We start from the raw sequence: 24,544 nt of genomic DNA, 5'->3' as shown, positions 1-24,544 counted from the left end.
TTTATGCCTTACTACACTATGACGTTTTTTCACATTTTTATACCTTACTGTACTATGACGTTTTTTCACCTATTTATGCCTGACTTATACTATGACGTTTTTTCATATTTTTATGCCTTACTACACTATGACGTTTTTTCACATTTTTATACCTTACTGTACTATGACGTTTTTTCACCTATTTATGCCTGACTTATACTATGGCTTTTTTCACGTTTTTATGCCTTACTATAGTATGACGTTTTTTTACGTTTTTATGCCTGACTTATACTATGACTTTTTTCACGTTTTTATGCCTTACTATACTATGACGTTTTTTTACGTTTTTATGCCTGACTTATACTATGACTTTTTTCACGTTTTTATGCCTTACTATACTATGACGTTTTTTCACATTTTTATGCCTTAGTATAATATGACGTTTTTTTCACATTTTTATGCCTGACTTATACTATGACGTTTTTTGGCATTTTTATGCCTGACTTATATGTTTATATAAGCTACATATATTTTTCAGGCTATATGATATTGTTCCAATTTCTGAAAGGTTTCATATGTTATTTTTATATATATAAGCTATACTTCAAATACAAATATCCTATATGTTAAGAAAACCTTTGGTTGACGGCATTAAAATGCCAATCTCTTTGTTTTGGAGGGGTTGTTGTGTCTCCACCAAACCTACGCCCTTGCCTTTGACAGATGAGTCAACTATTTTGACCCACAGAGAGCATTGCAGAGTGAGTCAGTAATGACTTACCAAACTTGTTAGCAAAAAGTTGCTTACTTACACATTGAGCAGAGACAGAGCTACATTATCTTTCATTTTGAGTCATTATCATTCATTTCATTCATTTTTGCTGTAAACAGCTGCCTACTGAGGCTGAAAATGACTATGAAATCAGAGGGAGTGAACCAGAACAGTGGCAGGCTAGAAAATGAAAGATTCTATCAAGCGCCATAAAATTGGGGGGAACTGCAGAGTCGTATAATAATTGAATAATTGGATCTTGGTTTCATTATTGCAAGTGACCTTACAAATGGTAAACGTTGTACATTGGTATCATACAGATATTGATTATAGCTGCTTTAATGCAAACTATCTGCAAAATCACACAGTAAAGTACACAGGGTGTTCACATCAGATCAGTCTGTAGATAACTGATATACAGCATGACCAGAATAGTGCACATATTCAATGCTGCATATCTGATAAAAGCAAGTTACTGTATGTAAATGAGGCATCACTGTCATTCATTTTCACATATCTGAATAAAAACCAACACCACAGGATAATGTTGTTGTGATGACTGATTTATTACAATCTACAACTCTTCATACAATTCAATCATTCAGTTTTAAAATCATCACATTTTTCTCAATATTGGACAAACTACATAAAATCTAGTGAAGCACATACATTCTTTTGGAAATATGTGATCTAAAAGTTACATAATTATTGTTTTAAGACATCAATAGAAATGTGTAAAAATCTTTCACCAAGCATTTTCAAGGAGCAATAAAAATCTTCCATTATGCTAAAAAATGTGAACTGAGCAGCCATTCACAGCGGACATGATGGCAAAGTATAAGGACGGTATAAGTTACTCATAATAAAATGTAGTTCACATTTATTCAAAGGATGATATCACATATTCAGACAATGTATGGAGGAATGGTGGATGGCATTGTAGCGACACAGGATTAAGCTGAAATCATTTTCATTTCAGAGAGTGACATTTATGTGACAAATGAAAAAATATACACAATATATGATATATACATACCTTATAAGATAATCCACATTAAAATAACAGTTCTTTCCAGTTTAAAGCCATCAGTAAATATTTCCCTAAAAAGAAAATCACAAAATGATTCCCAAAGGAGTTTCATGTTTGAAAGCAACATGTTGTGTATATCTTATTTAAAGGATCATACCCAAAAGTATCAATGACCCAAAAGTAAATATATCTCAGTCCTGTGTCAGATGTTTGATCCCTAAACTGATAACTGAGTAAATTGGAGCTAAATGAAGTACGGATTGTCAGGCTGGTTTTACAGTATGTGGCTTGTCTTGCTGTCATTCAGACGACACTTCAATGCTATAAATGTTAATATAAAGAGGAGCGGATTATTAAATGAAGCATGAAGATCTACGCCTCCTCATTTCCACAGGCATCAGACTGTAAGGGTCCACACGCACACACACACAAAGGAAACCATGCCCACATATTCACAGGGCAAAAATAGCCAAATACACACATACATACACATTTTCAGCATGGTCCAGTTCTCTTTCATTGGCATATGCATCTTTCATTGTTAGTAGCACATTATACGTATAATATCTGGGTTATAATAACATGAAGAGTAATATGAAGACTATATTTTACAGAACGGCCTGAATTTTGTCTTCTGCCAATAGTTAAACTGCTCTTATAATGTCATTATAATAATAAAAAAATGTCTTTCTTATGTCATGTCTCTTTCTGAGAAGTCACTATAATAAAAATCTGTGTGTGTGTGGGTGTGTGGCAGGTGATCTGAGATGCCCTATAGGTTGCTGAAGAGTTCATTTTTCTTGGTCCAGTCCATGGGTGGAGCTCTTTTGTTGGAGCGTTTCTGGTGGGCAAGCTCTTTGACCTGCTGCAGACTCAGGTTGAGAGCTGGGATGGCTTCCTTGATCAAACCCTGGAGAAGATAAAACAGGTGGACAGGAAAAGCAAAAAAAAATTTAAGAAAAACATGTTGCACCTTATGTTTTTTGAAAATCGCACTAAGATTGTTACTAGTGACTTGTTTCTGCGACGTACCTCAGGTGGGGTGTTTGTGGGCGGGATGGTGAGCGAGGTGTTGGATGAGGCGTTGGATGGAGAGGGACTGACTGACAGCTTTGAGTCCCTCTCTGCCTCTTTGGCCCCTCTGCCATTCACCTGGGAACACAGACACTCATCAGCGTCACTTTCATTACACGCACTGACAGATTAGGAAATGTATAGACACCAGACCATGAGCCCATCTAGAAATGTTCAGCATGGGAGACACATTTGAAGCACAAGTGCACTGGGAAACTATCATCCTTTTTTCCCCAGACTTGGTGCAGTACCACATCTCTCCACAGGGAGGCAGCCTTGGATTTAAGTTGTTTTTTCTACTGAGCACAAGTTTAATGTAACTTCAGGCTCCAGTGAAATGGTCTGCGCTTTTCAAACTCAACTTTTTAACAACTGATTAGTTTAATAAAAGTATATTCAGTGAAGTCTATATAAAACTTAAAGTAAAGTGTAAAAGCAATTAATGTTGATTTCTGAGTTTCTTTTTGTCTTTCAATAATTTTACTGTTTAACATATCACATTTGTTGATCTGTGAATCAGTAGTATATGGAAGTTCGTACATCTGTGAATATGATTGGGGTGGTCATTGAATCAGCAAAGGGAATGGAAACTGTGTTTTGAGAAAGTATTGAGACACTCTTCCTGCTACTCTTCCTGGTTTTACTCTTCATATCATTCAATGATTTTTCTGTTCCTTGTGTTTTGTAGCAGTTTGAATAAACTGATAAGATAGCATGGTGAGGCTTTGAACACCCTCTAAAAACCACATCTTTCACCTCATACACGACTGCTGCCCGGCCTCTCGCCATCCCTCCTCCCCCTCAGCTCTTCAACCTTTTAACCAGCGTCTGTTACGCAACAATACAGGGAACATGTAACTTCACTGCTGCACATTCAGCCCCTGAGTAACGGGAAGCTGGGGTCAGGCGTCACTTTGCATATCTGGCCAGATGCCCAAGAGTGGAAGGCAGCCACAGTGCACACAGTAGTTTCTTTTAGTTTGTGTTCTGGGGTCTTCATACACGTCCGGTATTATCACGTCTTATCAACACTGATTTACATAAAAGTCTAGTGTGTTCACTGAGGAACAAGACACTCTGGTAACCTGAGAGACCCTCAAAAAGCATTCCTGTGATGCCACTGACAACTAAGGAGGATGTAGAAAGTAAGCAAACACACACAGGGATACAGTCTGTGTGTTTTACAGTTTTCTACAGTACAGAATTTCAAGGGAATGGCTTGACATTTTGAGAAAGAACCTTTCTTTTGATGGGAAGGTTGTTATCATTCCCATGTTCGTACAGTAAATATGAAGGTGACGCCAGCAGCCACTTAACTAAGCTTAACATTGCGTCCTACAGTGGTGGTAATCATTCTGTCTCTTTTTGGATTACACCCAAATACTTCAACAGGATTAACATGAAGCTGCTACATTCTCCACGCCTCAGCTCGTAAGTGCAGCTTTTAGGTTTAAAACACACCACAGAATGAATTGTGGGTTAAGCTACTTCATATACTGAATAATTCTTATTTTTTATATACTCTCTGTCTTTGGTCACACCCTTTCAAATAATTCATTTTATGGAGTTAATGGAATACTAGCTGGGTGGGGTTTTCTACACCACACAATACAATGAAGACCAGAGCGTTCAGACAATGACAGGAAAAGTCTGATCAGTCCACGTCTCTGTGGTTACTAACTCACTTCACCAGCCTCTCAGTTCTTTTATGTGGCAAACCACACCTGAAAAAAAAAAAATACCGCAGCATGTTACTTTCAAACACTGCTCGACCTTGGCCCGCTGGGCTGCAGTCTGTGCCACACGAGGAGCTGCAGACTGTTTGAAGCAGAAGGCTGAACTATTATTGTCCTGCTCTCTGCCAGGAAGGAGAGGCTCCATCGGTAAGGAGGGAAGTGGCCGCTGTTGGAGATCGACAGTTCCTCGCTCACTTCAAAGTTCAAATCCTACTTCTGGCTTTGCTCTAAAGCACATTTCCAAACCAAATGATAGCGCTGCACACTTTAAAGTGTCACCTTGTATTCCCCCCCCGAAGTGATATTTTTGCTGCTGGTGAATCTTACCTTTTCCTCCATTCCTCCATTAATGACAGGTTCTGGCAGTGGACCTGCAGGCATGAAGATGATACAAGAATCAGTCATACGATCCAAAAACACAAACACTCTTTCTGTCTTTTCTCTGTCTGTGGGCATCAGTGTCTTACTGGTCCTCACTGTGTCATGATACCTCCAGTCCTACACCATCAGAGCAGAGAGCTCCACTCTGACAGATCAAGAGTCTTTCTGCAGCTCACCTTTCATTCCACCAACACCTACTCTATTACATAGCACAGGTATGAGCGGATCATCTATTATTCATACATGGTTCATCTTCTATGAGATGCTCCTCTTGGTCCTCTCTACCTCCCCTCCTCCAATGAAGCCACAGGCCTTTTACCTATTAAGATATCTGCAGTTTGGTCTCTTGTAAAAATTCAATGATGTTCCCATGCAGGCATGTTTTACATAAACCTGACTCTGACAGGTGGCAGCTGCAGACAGACATCATCACAAAGGTCTGTCCCTTACCTTCCATCCTTCTGATCCTCAGCCGGAAAGTGTTTTTAGCTAATAATGAGCTATTATGGTAGATAGCAGCTGGTCCTTCAGAGTTAATCTGAGATTCGAGTCCTCCTCGGGTCTTCGCTGTGTGTGTGTGTGTGTTTGTGCCCCTGACTCTGAGAGAAGCCTCTCCAGGTCTTAATACAGCTCCAGCTCCAGGCTGAGAGGCCACTTGGAGCGAGCGCCTTGGAAACCAAACAAAGGTGCTGGCCAGCCAGGCTGCTGAGAGAGAGAGAGTGTGTCTGTGTGTGTGTGTATCAGTGTGAATGTGTGTTGAAGTTAAGAGTCAGTGTAGGCAGGTGCCCTCTGAGTGGGCAGCATGTGAAGTGCAGGCAGTTACCTGGGAAACACCTCACTGGAATCTCTCTCCCCTGTCGGGCGTTATTATTTTTAATCCTGCACTGAAACACCAGAGGGTTTAAAAGTCCAGGAAATTATTATGAAACATCTGCAGTTTCATTCAGTGAAGGTACTTTACTTGAGTATTTCCATTTCATGCCACAGGAAATATTGTACTTTATACTGCACTACATGTATCTGCAGTGGTGACTACCTGGAGTCTCTTGTCATGTTTCAGATGGCTATGAGTTATCTTCTCTAGTTCGAGGCCAGTAGGTGGCAATTTATCCAATATTTCTCAAAACCTGAGTTTCTCGACCCCTCACATTTATCTCTTGACCCTTAGGAGCTGACCCCTAAATTGTGATCTAACCTTAAATAAAGTAGTTCAAATTAGAGCTGCACCAATTTGTCAATTAATCCATTCAAAATTAATCAGCAATTATTTTGACAGTCAAATATCATTTCAGTAATTCGTTTATGGTTCCATGCTTTTTCTTTGCCACACATGAATGTAACGTGAATATGTTTTGGTTTTGGACGGTTGGTGAGACAGAATAAGACGTAAAGACGTCACCTACGTCAGTAGGAAATTATCCAAGGGATTTTTCACCATTGTCTCATATTTTATAAACAAAATCAATCAATTAATCAAGAAAATATTCCGCACATTCTTTTCACTGCACGACCACTACCTTGACTTTTCATACTTTAAGTTTGTTTGCTGATAATTCTTCTGTGTTTTCACATAAGTGGAATTTTTACTAGTAACCAAGTATTTCTATCTTCTTTTATTGGTACGATCACTTAAGTGAACACTGAATTTATTGATAATGAACAAGGAGCACGGGGTAGGGTTAGCTATCAGCACTAACAAGTGTAATATCTCAAATATCATTATAAGAAGAATCAGTGTCCTTATGTTGACTAACAGCTCTCTCTTGGATACGGAGGGTTCCCCACTTAGCCCGGCTGTTGCCGTGCCAACAGCAGACAGCACCATGTCTGTGCAGAGTCAGACATTTGGCAAAGCAGAGAAAGCATACACACCACCTGCCTGAAGATCAGCTGCTGGGGTTTGATGGGGATGGTTCTCAAACACAGGCATTAAACCACAGACTGTACTAGGGCTCCCCCTGGGGGGTTTGGTAGATATACCATGACCCTTGAGCAAAGCGCTGAACACCAACCAGCCCCTGGGATGACCATGCCTCTTTGTTGATAGAGGGCAAAAAGATAATCCCTTAAATCAGTCATGTATGTAATTATTGAGCTTAAACCTGAAACTTATATACCCATGTATGACTACTTCTTATCACATGATGGAAATCACAAGATGCAGTTGAAAGGGACAGACAATTGCCATTAATTTGACCTTGTTCTAAAAATGTTTTCTCATGCTGTCCCATTACTGATTTATAATTAATTTCAGGTATATTTGCAGTGTAATATATCAAAGCCTTTGTGAGAAACAGATCTGTATTTAAACTTTCACACGTAACAAACAACACTTGCTCAGTCTGATCTGATCTATTTATGTCTGAAAGATTAACTTTCTCCACAGGACAGCAACATAAGGTGGGGGCAGGATGTGGCTCAGTCTCCCTGTCTATCTGTGTTTCTTGGCAGAGAAAGAAAGCAGGATAGAGTGGGAGAAATAGAGACAGAAAGAAATAAAGGAGGAGGAAAAAGTAGAGCCATGAAACTGCGACTAGTGTCTACAACACGTCTATAACTACGGCTGTTGACTGGCAATGACCTTGGAGTGAAGCATTACGAGTTAATTGCAGTCATTCACCCCGTCCTCGCCACACAATTGCTGCTGGAACGTAACTTGTCCTGCCTCTTAGTGATGGTGAAATCGTCTTATCTGTGTGACCTCTCACCAGTCAGGTGCTCCAAGGTGGGGGCCACTCTGCACCTCTTGAAAAAGGCGTCTGTGTCGGGGTCCACCACCAGCAGCCGGGTCTCACTCCCGCCGGCTTTAATGGCAGCCACTACCTGTGAGTGCGTCTTCCCCTCCACTGACACACCGTTCACCTGAGGAGGAGAAGAAAGGATTATTTGAGGTGTTTTTAGAAAACTTGTGGCATGACGGGAAATCCTTCAGAAAAGTCACTATTGTTTCTTTTTTTCGGCCTGTCTGTCTTTGTTCCCACACAGAAGTGAACAAACTGTTTTATCACTGTCAGGATTTCTTTCTCAATATTATCACTTTGTCTGCCAGAGGCTCCAGGGCAGGATATCCTGTGTGTCCACACCGAAATGCACGTACGCTCGCACAAACACACACTTTCAACCACTAACTTGCAAAACAAACTCTGTAAAGGGCTGGACAGCCGACTGTTTTCCCCCTCGTGTTCACATTTTACTTGGCCCTTCACTGTGTGACACTATGACAGCTGTACTTTGTGGACTACAGTAACTCAATATGTCAGGTGGTTCCCTTCCAGACCAGCTGAGCGCTGTGGGATAAAATCACCATGGGAAAGCATGTGAGAAATGTCTCTAAGGGTGTATGTGTGTGTGTGCGTTTAGGTCATAGGGTGGACCGGCATGTCTAAGCCAGTCCCACAGAGGAAGCTGGACAATAGCTGCTTGGCCAGTAACGGCAGTAACAATGGCTGTCCACTCCCCACAAAGCCCTGCTCCCCAGTGGGTGGTGTGTCCGTCTGGGGCCCTGTTGGGGACTAGAAACCCCTCGCAAGACTCTAACCCAGACCTGAAAGTCTGTGGTTCGTTTAATCCCTCTGCACTCTCTGTCCTCATCCTGCTCTGATTCTTCCTCTTCGTTTTTCTCTACTTCTCATATTTTCCGTACAGTCGCTCACACTCACGTGCTGGGAGGCAAAAATGACATTCAGTTAGAGAGCGAAAAGAGGCGTGCATGATGGTCCACATCAGTAGACATGCCGCCACTCTGGTTTGAGTTTGACCACGTGTTGAAAAAACCACTGCACTGAGTGAGTCAGAGACGTTCATTGTGAGTTGTTTCTGCTTCTACTGGCTAAATAACAGTGGGGAAGATCATTGGTTGTATATATCGTAACCACATGGCCTTGTGGTTGTCAAATCTGTGGACTGCAAGGAAAGTAAATAAAAAAGACTAAAAACTGACAAAAAAAGTGACTGTCACACATAAAGTCTTGCTGAAACATTGTGAACAGTGTTATAGTTTAAACTTTTATCAAATATTTTACTGACTAACTTAGAAAACAATATGTTAATTAGTTCATTTTGAGCAGCCACACAGCATCCAGAATTAACTAGTCATTTGGAAGTAATTTGGAAATTTTTCAATATTTCACATTGTAATATGAGATTTTTATTTTTTACATGCAATGTATGCAAATTGGACTCCCTTACGCACACATGTCTCTCTTTAGGCCAGTCCACACTATAATGATGCAGTCAGGGCAGACCTCAGACCAGTTAAGAAGCTGATTGCTCCAGTGTGAGGCTGCTTAAAGTGACAGTTACAACCAAGTCCCCTTGGGGGATTTAAGACCCCACACAGCGGCTGTTAGTCCACATCGCATTCCTCTGAACACACAGTTAACTCTGGGAAAAGACCCGATCACTTCTGAGTACAGTATTGACCAGACCTGTGGATGTGGATTACTCAGATTCATTTTTTGTATCAATATACAACATTTTTATATAACCAGGTTCTCAAACTTGCCCTTTGTTACATCTAGAGTAGAAAATGTTTTACTATAATAATTTCGAGGTACAGATAAGGATGACATCGGTGCAGCTACGAGACCATGCCTACAAAGTGGGATGCAAGAGTCGCACTTAAAAAAAAAAAGAAAGAAGAATTTATGGCATTTGTGACTATTTTTTAATCAATTCAAGGTGGAAAAGCTGTGGTTATTTTATCATGCCATACTCTATGAAATCTAGTACTAGATTACAGGAATCATTCTTTTGTTTTAACAGACTTTCCACATCATTCTTTAGTGGTAGGTGAGGCCTGATTACACGCCACACCATTCTTCTCTATTTTTATCCCAATGAAAAAAGTTACTACAGTCTGTCTAGAGCGGAAGTGTGGCAGACCAATCAGGATACACTATTTGCATGGATATTTTTGGGTAACTCTAAGAACTGTAATCAGTAACTTCTCATAAAGATTACTCTGTAACTGTAACTGTACTCTGTAACTATTTAGGGCAGGTGTTGAAGCAAAGTCAGTAAATCAAAAGGAAACTTCCTGAAAACTGTTCAGGATTCATAGAAATACTACGGACATACAAAAATGTGAAAGGACTTCTAGACTAGAAAATCATCTTACCAAAACAATAATAATGTTCCAAAATATCCCTCTTCACACACCATACTGACTTACATCCCAGCATGCTCTCACAGTTCTCCAGCATTGACCCCATTAAAGTACCTGAACTATCCTGTCCTTGGCCAGCAGGCCTGCCCTCTCTGCTGGAGAGTCCTCATCCACAGCTCTGATGTACTGGCCCGGCCGCGCGCGCTCGCTGTGCAGGTTGAAGCCATATCCGTTAGACCCTCGCTGGATCACACACAGACGTGGCCGCGGCTCAGTACACACCTCCTGAAAGAAACCACAGAAGAAAACAGGGGTTTTGTTAATACACAGTATGTGGCATTCAAGAAACATTAAAACATTAGCTTTTAAAAATACCTCCACCATGGGTGTCTGTTCAGGAAGAACGAGAGGCACAAAGATAACGGACAGCTCCAGTGAATCGTTAACCATAAATATGAAGCCGAGGTTGAACATGCAGGTGGCTGCTGCATGCTGATGTGTTGTGCAGTGTGTTTTTAACGATCATGAGTAAACTGGAGCTGCTGTTTGACTCCACGTGACTCCAGCTGCTCGCCAGGAAGGAAGAGGGTCTTGGAGGCATGTGATTGGAGGTCTGCTGGGAAGGTTTGTGGAGAATTTGGGTAGGGGGGCAGATGGGGGCTTTAGAGGAAGGGACCAGTTCCGGTGTGGTCCGCAGCCCTGGCCGTTCCAGGCTCTGAGAAGCACAATGGAAGCTGGGCGTTGACCTCTGACCACCTCCCCTCGCCCTGTCCCGTCCAGTCCCGCTCTGGGATGGCAGGAAGAGTTAGAGCTGTATTGTCATCCAGGAAAAAACTCAATCTCGATCCCAGAACCTCCCTTCCGCTGTATGGATGAAGCAGTTTCTTTATTTAGCAGAGGGAGCTTTAATGGCTTTGTCTTCGAAGAGGTCAAAGCACAGTGTACGGAGTGGCATACAGGAGAGCACAGGAGACTTCACTGGTCAGGATAAGCTTTGTCAGAGTGACCGAATCCGACCTGACGCTCCCTCCACATCAGATCAGCTGTGTGCTCCCACCCTCAATGGACAACCTCTACAAATAAGTCAAAGCGAATGACTCACTTTCTACAGAAAATACAGGCAGGAGGCTAATTGATTAAAAACATGACTGGACATAAATTAAGGGTGGACATTATAATAACTGAGGCCGTCTGAATCAACATTTTCTCTCATACACAACCTCACACTAGCAATGAGTGATTTTCACTTCACAGTATTATGCAAGCCAATTGTTCTGAGCTAACGCTCCACCCACTCCACTCCTCCCATCTCTGCCAAGAATGAACTTCTCTATTTTTCTCAGTAAATCACCTGGAAAATAAAAAAAGACTTTTCACTTTTGATCTTTGGTCCCATTTCCAGGAACAGCAGATGGGAAGCACAAGCATGTTTTGTTGAGAAGAAGATATATTATTATCATCATTAATATTGTTTCCAGTTCAAGCTTTTATAAAAGCAGAATTAGAATAAATAAAAATCATCTGTTGTGACAGCAGCAGACTGCACACATCACATCAGTTTATCAGTGTAGACCAGGGGTGTCCAAAGTTTTTTTAGTGAGGGCCAAATACAGAAAAATAAACAAAGGGCCGGGCCACACACTAGAGGTGACATATTGGCAAATGAATACTGTGTGTATTTCTAATTCACCTATAATGTGAAGAACATTGCACTCAGTGGGAGCAGTGATGCCGTCCTTTGGATTGAAGGATGGCTGACATGTCAGGAGAAAGTTTGGTGGTTGAGACACGAAGGACTTCACAGAGATGGCTATCAGTCATTCTGGTTCTCAGTCTGCTTTTGTTCTGATTTAACAGAGAAAATGTTTGTTCACATATGTATGTTGAGCCGAACAGGCTCATCATTCTTTTTGCGTGGCGTCTCATCAGAGGAAACTTGGCATTATCCAAACTCTGATAGAAGTCAGGGAGGGAGAGAAGCTGATGTTGACTCTTCAGAGAATCATCACATTGCATTTCAATCAGTTCTAACTGCAGACTCTCTTCCACTTCTTCTGCATCCACCAGGAAGGGGGTCAAGAACAGCTTGATTTGTTTTTCAATGACAGAAAAATCTTGGAAACGCTGGTTGAATTCTGTCACGAGAGATGCAATCACAGACACATATTTCTCCTTTTTAGCAGAAAGGTCGGCCTTTGGAAAAGCAGACTTGATTTCAGACAGCGCAGGGAAGTGTGCAGCATTAAAGCTTCGTAGTTGTGTCTCAAACAGGCGGAGCTTTACACAGAAGGCTTTCATGTGCGCATACAGGTGTGGCACCAGCTGTTCTTTGCCTTGTAGGTTCTTGTTCAGTGTATTCAGATGATGAGTAAGATCAACTAAAAATGCCAGGTCTGCCAGCCACAGAGGATCACTCAGTTCATGAAGAGGTCGGCCCTTCTCTTTCAAAAACTGGTCGATTTCTGACCTCAGCGAATAAAACCGCTGCAGCACAGAGCCGCGGCTGAGCCAGCGCACATCAGAGTGGTAGAGTACATCCCCGTATTCAGCATCCACATCAGATAGGAAAGCTTGAAATTCTCTGTGGTACAGTCCTCTACCTCAAATTATGTTGACAGTTTTTACAACAGTGTTCATCACATCGCCCAGCTGGACAGTCTTGGCACACAGTGCTTCTTGGTGGATTATACAGTGCATCCTAACAGCCTCACCTCTGCTCTCTTTTACCTTGGCGCACACCATCGATGCCATTCCTTTGCGCTCGCCCGTCATGGCCGGAGCTCCATCCGTTGTTACTCCACAGAGCTTGTCCCATTTAAGCTCCATCTTTTCAACTGCCTCTGACACAGCTTCAAAAATATCTCTACCCGTCGTTGTGCCTTTTAGGCTCATCATATCAAGCAGCTCCTCTGTACAGCAAAAATTATCATCTAGTCCCCGCAAAAAAATTAACAGCTGCGCGGTGTCTGTGGCATCTGTGCTCTCATCGCATGCTATCGAGTAAAAATCAAAAGCACAAGCTTTGTCTGTCAGCTGAAGTTTCAAGTTAGCTGACAAGTCCTCGATTCTCCGCACCACTGTATTTCTGGATAAGCTCACGTTGTTGAAATCCTGCACTGTTTCCGGGCACATTATTTCTGTGACTTTCATGAGGCACTGCTTTATGAAATCACCGTCTGAGAACGGTTTGCCGTGCTGGGCAATAAGTTTAGCGACTTCATAGCTTGCTGTTGTGGCGTTTTCCTGTATTTTGTTAGCACGAAAAAAAACTGTTGTTGAGCTTGCAGGCTAGCTGCCATTTACTTGACTTTCTGTATTCGTTCGGCACCGGTGTACAATGTGTAGCTCTGATGTTTGGTCTCATAGTGCCGACGGACATTATACTCTTTCATCACAGCAACATCTTCATTGCAAATCAAACAGACACACTTTCCGTTGATTTCTTTGAAGAAATATTCATTTTCCCACCGTGTTTGAAATCTTCTACACTCACTTGCTATTTTGCGTTTCTTCGGTGCCGCCATTTCTGGTGACTCGCGGTAAAAGTTTTTCTTTGCTTAATTTTGTTTAGTGGAGAAGCACCGTTTCCGTGGCTGGCTCCATCTAGTGTTGAAACTGAGAAGTGCAACAGAGTTGAGCTCAAGCTTCTTGTGCGGGCCATATTCAATTATATTTTCAGAATTTGCTGCGGGCCAATAAAAACTGGACCGCGTGCCGCAGTTGGCCCGCGGGCGGTAGTTTGGACACCCCTGGTCTGTACGGTGGCCCCCCAGGGACAAAAACATACGAGAGAGCAAGAGAGCACAAATATTAAGGGCAACGCTTAATAGATGTTGTTCTTTTCAGCAAGTGGGCGATATTCCGATATCTCTGACTGAATAACCAAAAACATAGACTGACTGACAGACCATCACTGTCATCCCTTGAGACATGCTGCTGTCACGGCAACAAAACATATAAAACATTCAATATTAAGGCAGTTTTGCCGACAGCAGTCTGCTCTCATCACTGATGCAGATTGGCCACCTTCGTGTCTATCCCTGTCAAGAGCCTGCTGAGCATCAGGAGTGTGTGCTGAACATTTGTCCCACTGATCAGATGTGCTCCTGATATGAGTTCTGCAGTCGCCGTTTCATCCTGCTGGTAACTGATTATACACAAATGGTCGCCTATGATTGCTCGCTCTTCAGCTTTTCAAGTGTTACCTCCAAACTTCAGGTAAAACCACCTTCTTGTATGGTTACTTTATGCAAACAGAAGCACAGACTAAACAAAGAAGTGCTGTTTTTTTTGTGTTTTCTTTTGGCAAAGGCTGGAATTAACTAACTGAGCTTCCCGTCATGTATTCTAGCTGTGTGATGGCAGAGTCTTGCATAAAGTCTGGTGCTCAACACAAAAGAAATAACAAGATGATTTACTTTTTGAATTATCAAGAAACTCATCGGGTGCTGTGGCTGCCATTAGGCATCCCTGCGCAGGGAGAGAGAGGGTGAGGGAGGCTCTGGCAGGGACAACAGAGGGGGGTTTGTGTCCGGAGAGGACAGGAGGGCAGAAGAATCTCCACGCGGGTCTGAAATCTGTGGAATCTGCTGAACATACACAAGCCATGAGGGGAACCAAGGACCCACTGCTTGTCCAGTGTGTGTGTGTGTGTGTGTGTGTGTGCGTGTGAGTGCGCATGTTTTCTGCCGTACATTGCTCAGATGTCTTGTTGACACATCAACAAATATACAAAAATGCAAGTTCTCCGTGAGGTTACAGCAGAAATCTGAGATACACAGTTACAAAATGAGCTGCAGATATACGGGCACATCAAAAAGGTAAAACCGCAGGACAGTCAGGGAGACGTTCTTTAACTTACAAACTGATATCATAATGGCTCCGCATACAATCAGATTCACAGATCTGTGTTCCCAAATTTACACTGATACTACAAATAAGGAACATTTTTATACTTCCTCTCAGAGTCTGTATTTTGTTTAGAGCACTTTCCAGACCCTAAAGCATCTGTGAGTACATCATATGTGGAGGGAAAACACAGACTAATTCATCTACTTGTGCTAACTCTTCAGATTTAGTTTGGTTATAGTATGCTTGCGGCAGGGCTGTGAGAATACTGGTCTCCCTTCTTGTGTGATGCACCATGTAAAGCTCCTATTAATGCTTAGATGGATTTTCTCCGACTGATGAAAAAAAGCCTTCCGTGACCATCAAGCAAATCATTTCAATCACACTTAATGTGACATGACATCTTGTTTGGAATACCAGTTTTTCACATGTCTCACTATTTCTGAGTTTATCACTTTAATATCAAAGTCACACAGTTTTCTATTGTGTGAAAAGTTCCTCTCTGCCCAGAAAAACAGCGTTTCGAGATCAACACGCTGTCAGTGACACAAACTTTCCCTTTGAGGAGGGAAGTGTTGAACAGGAACTGTTGACACATCTTCCTTCAGTATGCTTCCCTCTGTGCTGGCTCAACTTCCTGACATGAAAGAGAAATCAATATACAAACCCAGTCAAACATATGCGCAAAAACACATATGCACACACGCACACCGTTATCTTAGCACATAGAGGATAAAGTATTTGTAAAACGTAAATAAAAAGACATTTTAATCTCCCTGGAGAGAGGAGAATGACATCACTGTGTTTGAAATCTAATAAACAAACACTAGCACGACCACAAGGTAAATATGACACGGATTAACCCGCTGCTCCCCCCACATAAACACTAACTATGAGATGACATTTAGTATCATCCTCAACCCAAAACACACTGTTTATAAGGAGAAGGAGAGCTGGAAGGAGGGAGGAATGATGGATTGAAGATGGAGATTAAAAACACAAACAATGGGAAAGCTTCAATAAAACATTCTCCTTTAATAAGACAGATTTTTAGGTTAGCCTGGCAGGACTGTCTGTGCATTCATTACTTCTGTGGGATGAGGAGGAGGAAGGAAAGAGAGTGACGAGGAACAGTCGTTGTGCAGGGAGCCGAACAAAACCTGGAAACGTGCCACAGGTTACAACAAGATGGCTGAGTTTATAGAACATACAGATGGGCCTAATAATCTAATACTGGGCTGCACCTAATAATTATGTTGATCATTGATTCATATGGGGCATATCTTTTTCTATTAAAAATGTATAATTATTATTGATCTATTAAATAAAAATAGTGAAAAATAGTAAGAAACTATTAAACTAAACTATTCCATTTACAGTCGTATTAAAAACAGAAAAAAGCAGCAAACTGTTTTTTTTTTTTTTTGGCCATTTAATTGATTAACACAATATTTGGTGATACATCTTCTTATAATCGATTAATCAGATTGTTTCAGCACTGATTTGATACATATTACCTTGCAATACTTTATAAATATCAATAACACAGTACATTATTGATGTATTGGCACCACATAGGGTTGTTTGTATTGAATGCGTGCTTTCCGGGTTAAATAGCAATACTGAAATATTGATTGACCATTAAATTAATAGTTTCTTGAAAATCTCCAAGTTCTGTAAAACCGAAGGGACTTCATCATGTAAATGTAATCTGCACACTAAAACCCAATATGGTTGTTTTTCGTTTATTTTGATCTGCAGTGACAGAGATTGTGATGTGATGTATATGACTGTCTCACAGTATACTGTGTGTCATAATACCATTGTTACACTGGGTGATAAGTTTTACTGAGATTCGCTGCCCTAAAACATAGGTATAATTTTCAGTAACATGATATTTTGGTTGTCTAATGTTGAGCTGAGTTTGAGTCAATAATACTTTGCTTGGTATTAACTTATCCACTGGTGTTAATATTCATCTAACAGTAGCTACCAACACTGCCGCAGCATGAACATGACTTGGGTGGATACAAAGTTAAGTAACACTGGGCAGTCCAAGTAAAGTGAAACCAGTTTCTTTCATGTAGAAAGAAATATTGCGTCATATTTGTTTCCACTGAGACAAAAGTCTTTTCAACTTCACCCTTGCGTGTGCTGCTGTTAGACCACAGCCTCTTTCATTAAGACACACCGTCTCTCAGGCAGTTAATGTATCTGCTCTGCACAGACTTTGGCAACTAAAAATAAGAAGTTGCTTTGAATACCAATCACTCCAAAACAATACCAGGGCCCATCTTAATATTCTCTAAACACACCTCTGAGTCACACCGCCGTCTCACAAAACTCACTACATCTGCTGCTCCAGTTACTCTTGTTTTTAAGATGCACAGTTTACAGGTTCCCAACCCAGAGGCTGATGTAACCCTGTTTTAGACATGTTTCTGGTTTTCCTCAGGAAGCAGCAATAACTAGGAGATAAGATACCAAGGCAAAATTCAACTAACATGAACTCTGACCAAACTGCAGCACCTCGAATCACATGTTCTTGTTCTTGTTCTCTCTTGACTCGAAAATAAAGCGCTGATCTCCACAATCTGTTTTTGGTTAATAAAGTTCATAGATATTTTTGAAATGTAATGCTCAGTCCAAAAGTCCCTTTCTATCATGCAAGAGGCCTTTTTTTATATAGAGATGCAAACCTGATGGGTCATGTGATAAGGGATGACATTGCTAACTACTGTTCATTTTCTGTCACGCTCACATTTAATGAAGCAAGAGCCGATATACAGACAAAAATGAGCCATTGTGCTGTAGACTAAGAGTGTCATGTTAGCAGCTCTGCGGGGCTGTACATAGGCACAGCATTGCTGTGAGCTAAATGCTAACATACTCACAATGACAGTGCTAACATGATGTTTAGTGGGTTTAATGTTTACCATGTTCACCATTTATAGTTTAGCTACAGCCAGCTTATTAGCACTAAACAAAGTACAGCTGAGAAAAGTCAAGACAAGTCCGAGTCGAGTCCCCATCATCTGAATCAGAGTCCGAGTCCGAGTCATCAAGGTTGAGTCTGAGTCCAATTCCAAGATGGGCTCCGGTGCTCAACTTGATCAGAAGATGGCAAATGATTAGCTAGGGGTTTAAACAACCTTACTGTATGTTTTACTGACAAATGAGCATGTTGGAACAAGTCAGTGAGTATGTTGTGAAAGGGGATGTTTCTGCGGGGTCGTACACTGTGGTGCACAAACACGCCGAGTCCTCGTCTCCAACTGAATGCATGAGTCCGAGTTCAAGTCCAAGTCATCAGTGCTCTAGTCCAGGTCGAGTAACGAGTCCCGAAAATCAGGACTTGAGTCGGACAACACCGACACCAACATCAAGAGGACTCAACCTCTGACCATGAATGTCTTTACAAGATGTAACAGCAATCCATCCAATAGTTGCTTTGATATTTCAGTCTGAACCAGTGTGGTGGACCAACAGAGAGACCGACATTGCCATCAAGTGCCATATGCTGCCAGCGAGTAAAATATATTAAATATCAGCATTTACATGAACATTTCTCCAACAGAGCACAGGCAGACATTGTCACCGTTTTTTGCCCCGAAGCTACCGACGGGTGAATGTTTGACAAGCCAGACTGCCTGATTTGCATCCTCTAAAGCTCTTCAGGGAGTATAAAAAGGCAACATCTACCTCCATAATAATCCATCACGTTCATCAGTCTCTGACTCAGCCACTGGAGATTTGTATCTGCCAGACTCATGCTGATTCAGTATGACAGAGGAACGCTGTAGCTGTGAGCGATTCAGTTTCTGGCGTGGAAGGAGCAGTCTGTGTGTGAAAGAGTGTGTGCGTGTGTGTGTGTGTGTGTGTGTGTGTGTGTGAGTGTGTGTGTGTGTGTGTGTGTGTGTGTGTGTGTGTGTCTGTGAGAGTGATGCCAGAGGCTGCAGCCCTGCCACTCAGCCTGCCAGTTACTTCATATTTTCCCCCATGCTTGGCCAGACAACTGATGTGAAACTGCAGGCCTTAATAAAGAAGCACACATATGAGACATTTATTACTGCCGGCTTGTGTCATTCCTGCACAGCTCCTGGTCTCTGACTCAACTGCACGAAAAAAGGTCACAAGCTGAAAATTTCCTATAATTAAATAAACATATCACTGATGTTTTTCAGACGTTCTTCTTCTCTCCAAACAGCTGCTGATAACGTCCCTGAAGTTCTGCAAATCATCAACTGAAAGCTGTCACACTCAGCTGAGCTCTGCATGCAGATATGTCATCTAAAGCAGTCTCTCTTTCATCCCTCTGTATTGCCCTCTCTCCTTGGGTTGCTTACTTCATCCCCCCTGTTGCTCTAATAAGAGAAGGCAGCTCTCCCATGATTTCGGCCTCTTTGATCAGCATAAAGAATTACCGCCAAAGTGACACACTGCCAGGCACCACGGTTACTCAGTGACATGACAGATCGTTGGCCTCCCGGTCCTTGTGATTGCCATGTGTAGTTTTTGACGGAGATTAACGGCCTCAAGGAGAGACTTAATAAATGTTTGACGTAAACCTGGTTCCTTTTTAACCAGTTTTGTCCTCTTGAGTGTACGGAGTGCACCACTCCCTCAGGCAGGATGGGGGAGTTGGGTTTCAAGCTGGACCATTTAACCAGCTGCGAGGCAGGCAGAGGGGGGGAACAAAGCACGGTACTGTGCCCCCCCCCTGTCCATTTCAGGATGGGACAAACTGGCTCTACAAAAGACACCGAAGAAAGGTTCTGCTCAGGGTTCCTATTACAATAGACTCTTTAGCGGGGAGGCCTGAAAATAGAAAAGTAAGTCATCACAGCAGGGGTACAGACACTGATAAGAACAAATGGAGTGGTTTTGATTACCAGAGAGGAAGATCTTTGAAAATGAGCTCGCATGTTGCGCCTTTGCTCAAGAGTCTTCGTTTTTAAAATCATGACTGCATTAAAATCAGCCCAACACTGACCGCCAACTTCTGTCCTATCTCTCTTTGTCCTATCTAATCAACAAGTTTTATCTCCTAAGCCAGTCTTCCTGTCCCTGACCCCGCCCCCCACCCCCCACCCTTGCAGACCTTCACCAATGAGCTATCAAACTTTAGAAACTTTAGAACAAGTTCCTCTATCCTGGTCATCACACTCAAGAGTGATGCAAGAATATGCAAGTTGAGATAAGTTGAGATAACTGACCACAGAGGGTTGAGTCTCATAAAAGCAGAACCTCATTTTTATATTCAAGCAGAAGTGGGAACGTGATCACACTCAACATTACATTTAACAGAAAAGGGTTCATTTTATTCCCAGTGCCACTTAAGCTTTTCAGTTAAATAAAACCAATCTAATGTGTAATTAGTTATGTTGATCTTCTAATTAAAAAAATTCCCCTCTTGTAGCTCTACTTGTAATTAATTTAGTGATTCTCTGCATTTCTCAGAATATTTTTTTACCCAGTTACTTCAACTTGACTTGTTGCATCCATCTTTTAGTGGGACATGTATTAGCAGGAGCAAAAGACTGATAGTTACCAAGAAAAAAGTCATGCCCCTTACTCAAAGCATGCCTTGGAGCTGTGTTGCATTATTGAGACAACTCAATAATAAAACGTATATCTAATCTGTTTTCTTTTCTGATGGATGCTGCCTGGGTGACTGGTACATACATATCCTTGAATTTACCAATGGATGTAAAATGTAAAATGATGAGGCTGTTTCTCTTTGTAGCTGCACAGGAAACATGTCAACATCACAGCCAGTCATCTTCTTCATGTGTGTTTGTTTATCAGAATCCACAGAACAGTAAAAAAGATAAGATAAATTTTGTTGATGGTGATGGTAGTTTACAGCAAGTCTACAAGAGAGTGGCACGCTAGCAGCTCTATGAGGCTATATGTTGGACACATTGTGTACAGATGTTTTTTATGTTCATCGTCTTACTTTTACAGGTTAGCATACCAAATGTTGGCGTATGCTAACAGCAAAATGTTAAGCCCTTGCAATGCCCGAACCACCTCAACTGGTTCCTCTTTGAAGCTCCCTCCGGATGTCCATTTGTATCTGCAATTTCATTCTTGCGGTCACTACCCAAAGATCAGGACCGTAGGTGAGGGCTGGAACGTAGATCAACTGGTAAATTGAGATTTTTGCCTTCCAGCAATGGTCTGGTACAACACCCACATTACTGCCGTTGTAGTCTTTAGTCATTAACCGAAGTACTGTTCAACTTTTAATAGTACCAGAGGCAAGGTCAGAGGATCAACAAAGTGCATGGCCAAAAATACCACCACCAACTAACAAACCGAACCAAGGAAAGCAAACTATATTGGTTCATTTTAATGAAATCTTAAGTATTTTGTGATTGATTTGTTCCCTGGATTTCCTTGGTTTGGTATTATTTTAGCTAATGTAAATATGCACATCAACATTGTACGTTTATTTGCTCTGTCTTGGTCATACCCAATGTATGGTGCCTCTGCTATATACAGTGGGTGGAGAGGTGGATAGCAGGGGGGTGAGTCTATTTCAGGGCGAGCAGCGACTCATTTCCCCCTCCACCCCCGGCAGGGCGCGGCCCTCCGGCTCATTGTCCGGCCGGGGTGGTGAACCTTCAGCAGAATGGAGAGGGAAATGGAATGTGGCATTGTGGAGCCTTCGTACAGCGTCCCATGAGACCCAATCACCAGCCACCACACACACACACATCTCGGAGCCGACGGACGCTGTTTAGAGTCTGTCTAGTGTATGAACGCCGTTCGTTAGAAGCTATGCTATGTTGCATGCTGGGTTGCGTTGTTACTGTGTAGGTCGGTTATCTTTGAGCCTGACTTGTCAGAGTATAGATACATACTTTGGCATCGCATCAGCAGATAGCGTCATGAGGCGACAGACCGGTGCGCACTATGAACGCGAGATTTCAGGATCTAGATCATAGCTTGAAGCAACAGGCCATATGACGATATTCGATACTTATTCACCTTATGTCGTCAGTGGAGAGAGTGCACGGCACGGCGCGGTTTTACGGCAGCATCTAAGCTTTGCGAGTATCGTAGATGTATAGTAATACTGCGTGTGTCGAAGGCCATTGTTTCTGAGATGTCACAGCTCGTGGTATCGTTGTGTGGCCTCGCACGGTGTATCAGTTCTGTTGACGTGAACTCTAGTATTTAGAAGTTGTATGTGTTGTGCTGAGAGCTCGCTGATCTTGTTCAGTGTAATAGTGAAATGTGCATGTGACTAGGCCTGGCTAGTGTTGGTTGTGATCTCGCGAGCGAGCGAGCGTGAGGTGTGGTTTTGCGTGTATTTTCTCGTGTACGTATCCGACGCGTCGATAGAGCAGTGTCCCGTAGACAGACTGGTATGTTGCGTTATAGCTGTGCTCGACGACGTAGAACCTACATTCCTGATTATGGTCCGATTGCTCTGTAACTGTTGTTTGTATAGCTCGCTCAGTTGTAACGGATGCCCCTAGGCGCTTTTGCTTGTCTTTCAAGCGGCAAGACGCGTACGAAGTGACCGTTTCGCTATGGAATCTTGGGAATCATGCTTTCCATGTTCTGATACTGATTTCCAGCTAAACCGCCACTGACATCTCGGCCGATAGCTGTTAGTTCTTTGTCCCGCGCCGCTCATGCGCGACTTCCCGTCGGTCCTGTACTGTACCATTCCTCGACTTAAGTTCGGCTCCAGTTTTTCGATTACGCGTATATCCCGATTAGCCAGTTTGTCATTCGCCTATTTTGCGTTCGACCTGTCCACTAGTAAGAGGATTCAACTCCCGAGGACCAAGGTGATCGATGGAACACACACAACAACACACACACACAGTACATCACACACACACACACATACGCACGCTGTTCAGGTTCCATTCCACCCCTGACCACACTGCCACACTGGCCTTGGCCTTGAGGACGGGACAGTGGTGCTGTTGTTTGAACTGACGTCACCCAGAAGTTTCAGTGAGAGAGAGAGTGCTCTGATCCGCGAAGCCGCTATTGATTATTTGTTCCACCCCCAATCAATAGAGCAATATAATGATCTGCTGTGATGTGGTACAACTTTATCTTTCCTTTGCTTGAGACGTAACTCTTGTGCCTTCTGGCAGCTTATCCTCTCACTAGTTTACGACTGTCTGACATTTAAACAATGGTACATACTATATGAATTTATGTTTGTTTAAAAAGGCTGGTACCAGGGCATCCTGGAGGCCTCGGGAGTTTAAGATGCTGACCATGTAATCGCAATGTCCACAAGTCTGGCCGTGGACCTTTGCTGCATGTCCCCCAGCCTCTTCTGTCTCCCCTCATTTCCTGTCGTCGCTCCACTGTCCGCTGTGTAATAAAGGCAAAAATGCCCTAAAAACCTTTATAAAAACCGTGTGTCCTAAATCTATCCCACATACCCACACATAGACTGTGTTCACACTGCAGAACAAGCAGGCAAACAGTGTGCATAGTAAATACGGTAGGTTTTTGAGTGTGCTGTTGATGGAAACTATTTATCCACAAAGTAACGGAGGAGCTGCTCACAGCCGAAAGAAATCTTAGAAAACAAAAACATATTTTGCTTTCTGTTGTTGTGTTTAAGTATGTTGATCCTTTTGTATACCAACTGCTAAAACAGTGTACTATGACAATTACCATGTATTATATATTGTATAGAATTAGGATGAATGTATGAATTTGAGATACGCTGTATTTCCCATACATACCCTATACAGTACAGTATAGAATTTGTCTTTTTAATTTTTTATAATTTTAGGTATCTTTAGCTGTACATGACACACACACACACACACACACACACACACACACACACACACACACACACACACACACACACACACACACTATGTCTTCTATGAGTTTAGAGGTGCTTTTATTTCTTCCTTGTACGTGACTGTCTTGCAAAACACTGCAAGTAACATAGTTGCCCTCGTTGTGATACTCGTGTTATCTTGGGCGATGTTTTAAGATAGAATTGTATCATGAGTTTCCCTGTGATTCCCACCCAAAAGACATACAAGAAAAACTATTTGTCAAGAGGCAGCTATTAAACTCAGCACCAACTAAACAGGGAGTAAGGCCACTACCTGCAGTTTTTAGGACATATTGGGATAACCGATACAATACTAAAACAGGATTAGGGCAGCATTTTGGTGATGGCAACATATCTTATATGTTACCTTTTCCTAATCTTAATTCCTCCATTACAGCACGGTGATACACATTATTTTGGTGCATCTCTTTTTATTACTGCTAAAGATAAAATATAATAAAATAAATAATGAATCACATCATCTCACAATCACGTTTCTCTAAAAATATTTGACTTAGTGAGAATGACTCAGGAGGGTGGGAGATATAGAAAAAAATCTTCAGTTACAGTGTATGTAATTTACACTGTGATACTGATATATAAAATCCAATTTTAAGGATAAATATAAATGGTCTGTTTTTCATTACATTATATATCATATAATATACATCATATAATGCAGTCTTGGTGATTGATTTGCAACATTGCATACAATGGCATAACTTAAAAAAAAAAAATATTTTTTTTTTTAATGAATACCGAAAATTATTATTTTATT

The 24,544-nt window shown here is 41.9% G+C and overlaps 1 protein-coding gene across 1 annotated transcript in view; it reads right to left on the bottom strand.

Annotated features, from left to right (window-relative positions):
* Positions 1-1,296: 1,296 nt before the first annotated feature.
* LOC111230284 (Na(+)/H(+) exchange regulatory cofactor NHE-RF1-like) overlaps positions 1,297-24,544 on the bottom strand; it is a 29,654-nt gene continuing 6,406 nt past the window's right edge. The window contains exons 2-6 of the mRNA XM_022756970.1: positions 10,194-10,364; positions 7,681-7,834; positions 4,919-4,962; positions 2,814-2,933; positions 1,297-2,691 (exon numbers count right to left, since the gene is read on the bottom strand). Coding sequence (XP_022612691.1) covers positions 2,554-2,691; positions 2,814-2,933; positions 4,919-4,962; positions 7,681-7,834; positions 10,194-10,364 — 627 coding nt within the window. The 3' untranslated portion in view covers positions 1,297-2,553. The remainder of the gene's footprint in view (positions 2,692-2,813; positions 2,934-4,918; positions 4,963-7,680; positions 7,835-10,193; positions 10,365-24,544) is intronic.

Source organism: Seriola dumerili, unplaced genomic scaffold (assembly GCF_002260705.1).
Source record: "Seriola dumerili isolate Sdu_G_001 unplaced genomic scaffold, Sdu_1.0 BDQW01000260.1, whole genome shotgun sequence".
Classification (NCBI taxonomy): domain Eukaryota; kingdom Metazoa; phylum Chordata; class Actinopteri; order Carangiformes; family Carangidae; genus Seriola; species Seriola dumerili.
This window is presented reverse-complemented; position numbering and strand designations above follow the sequence as displayed.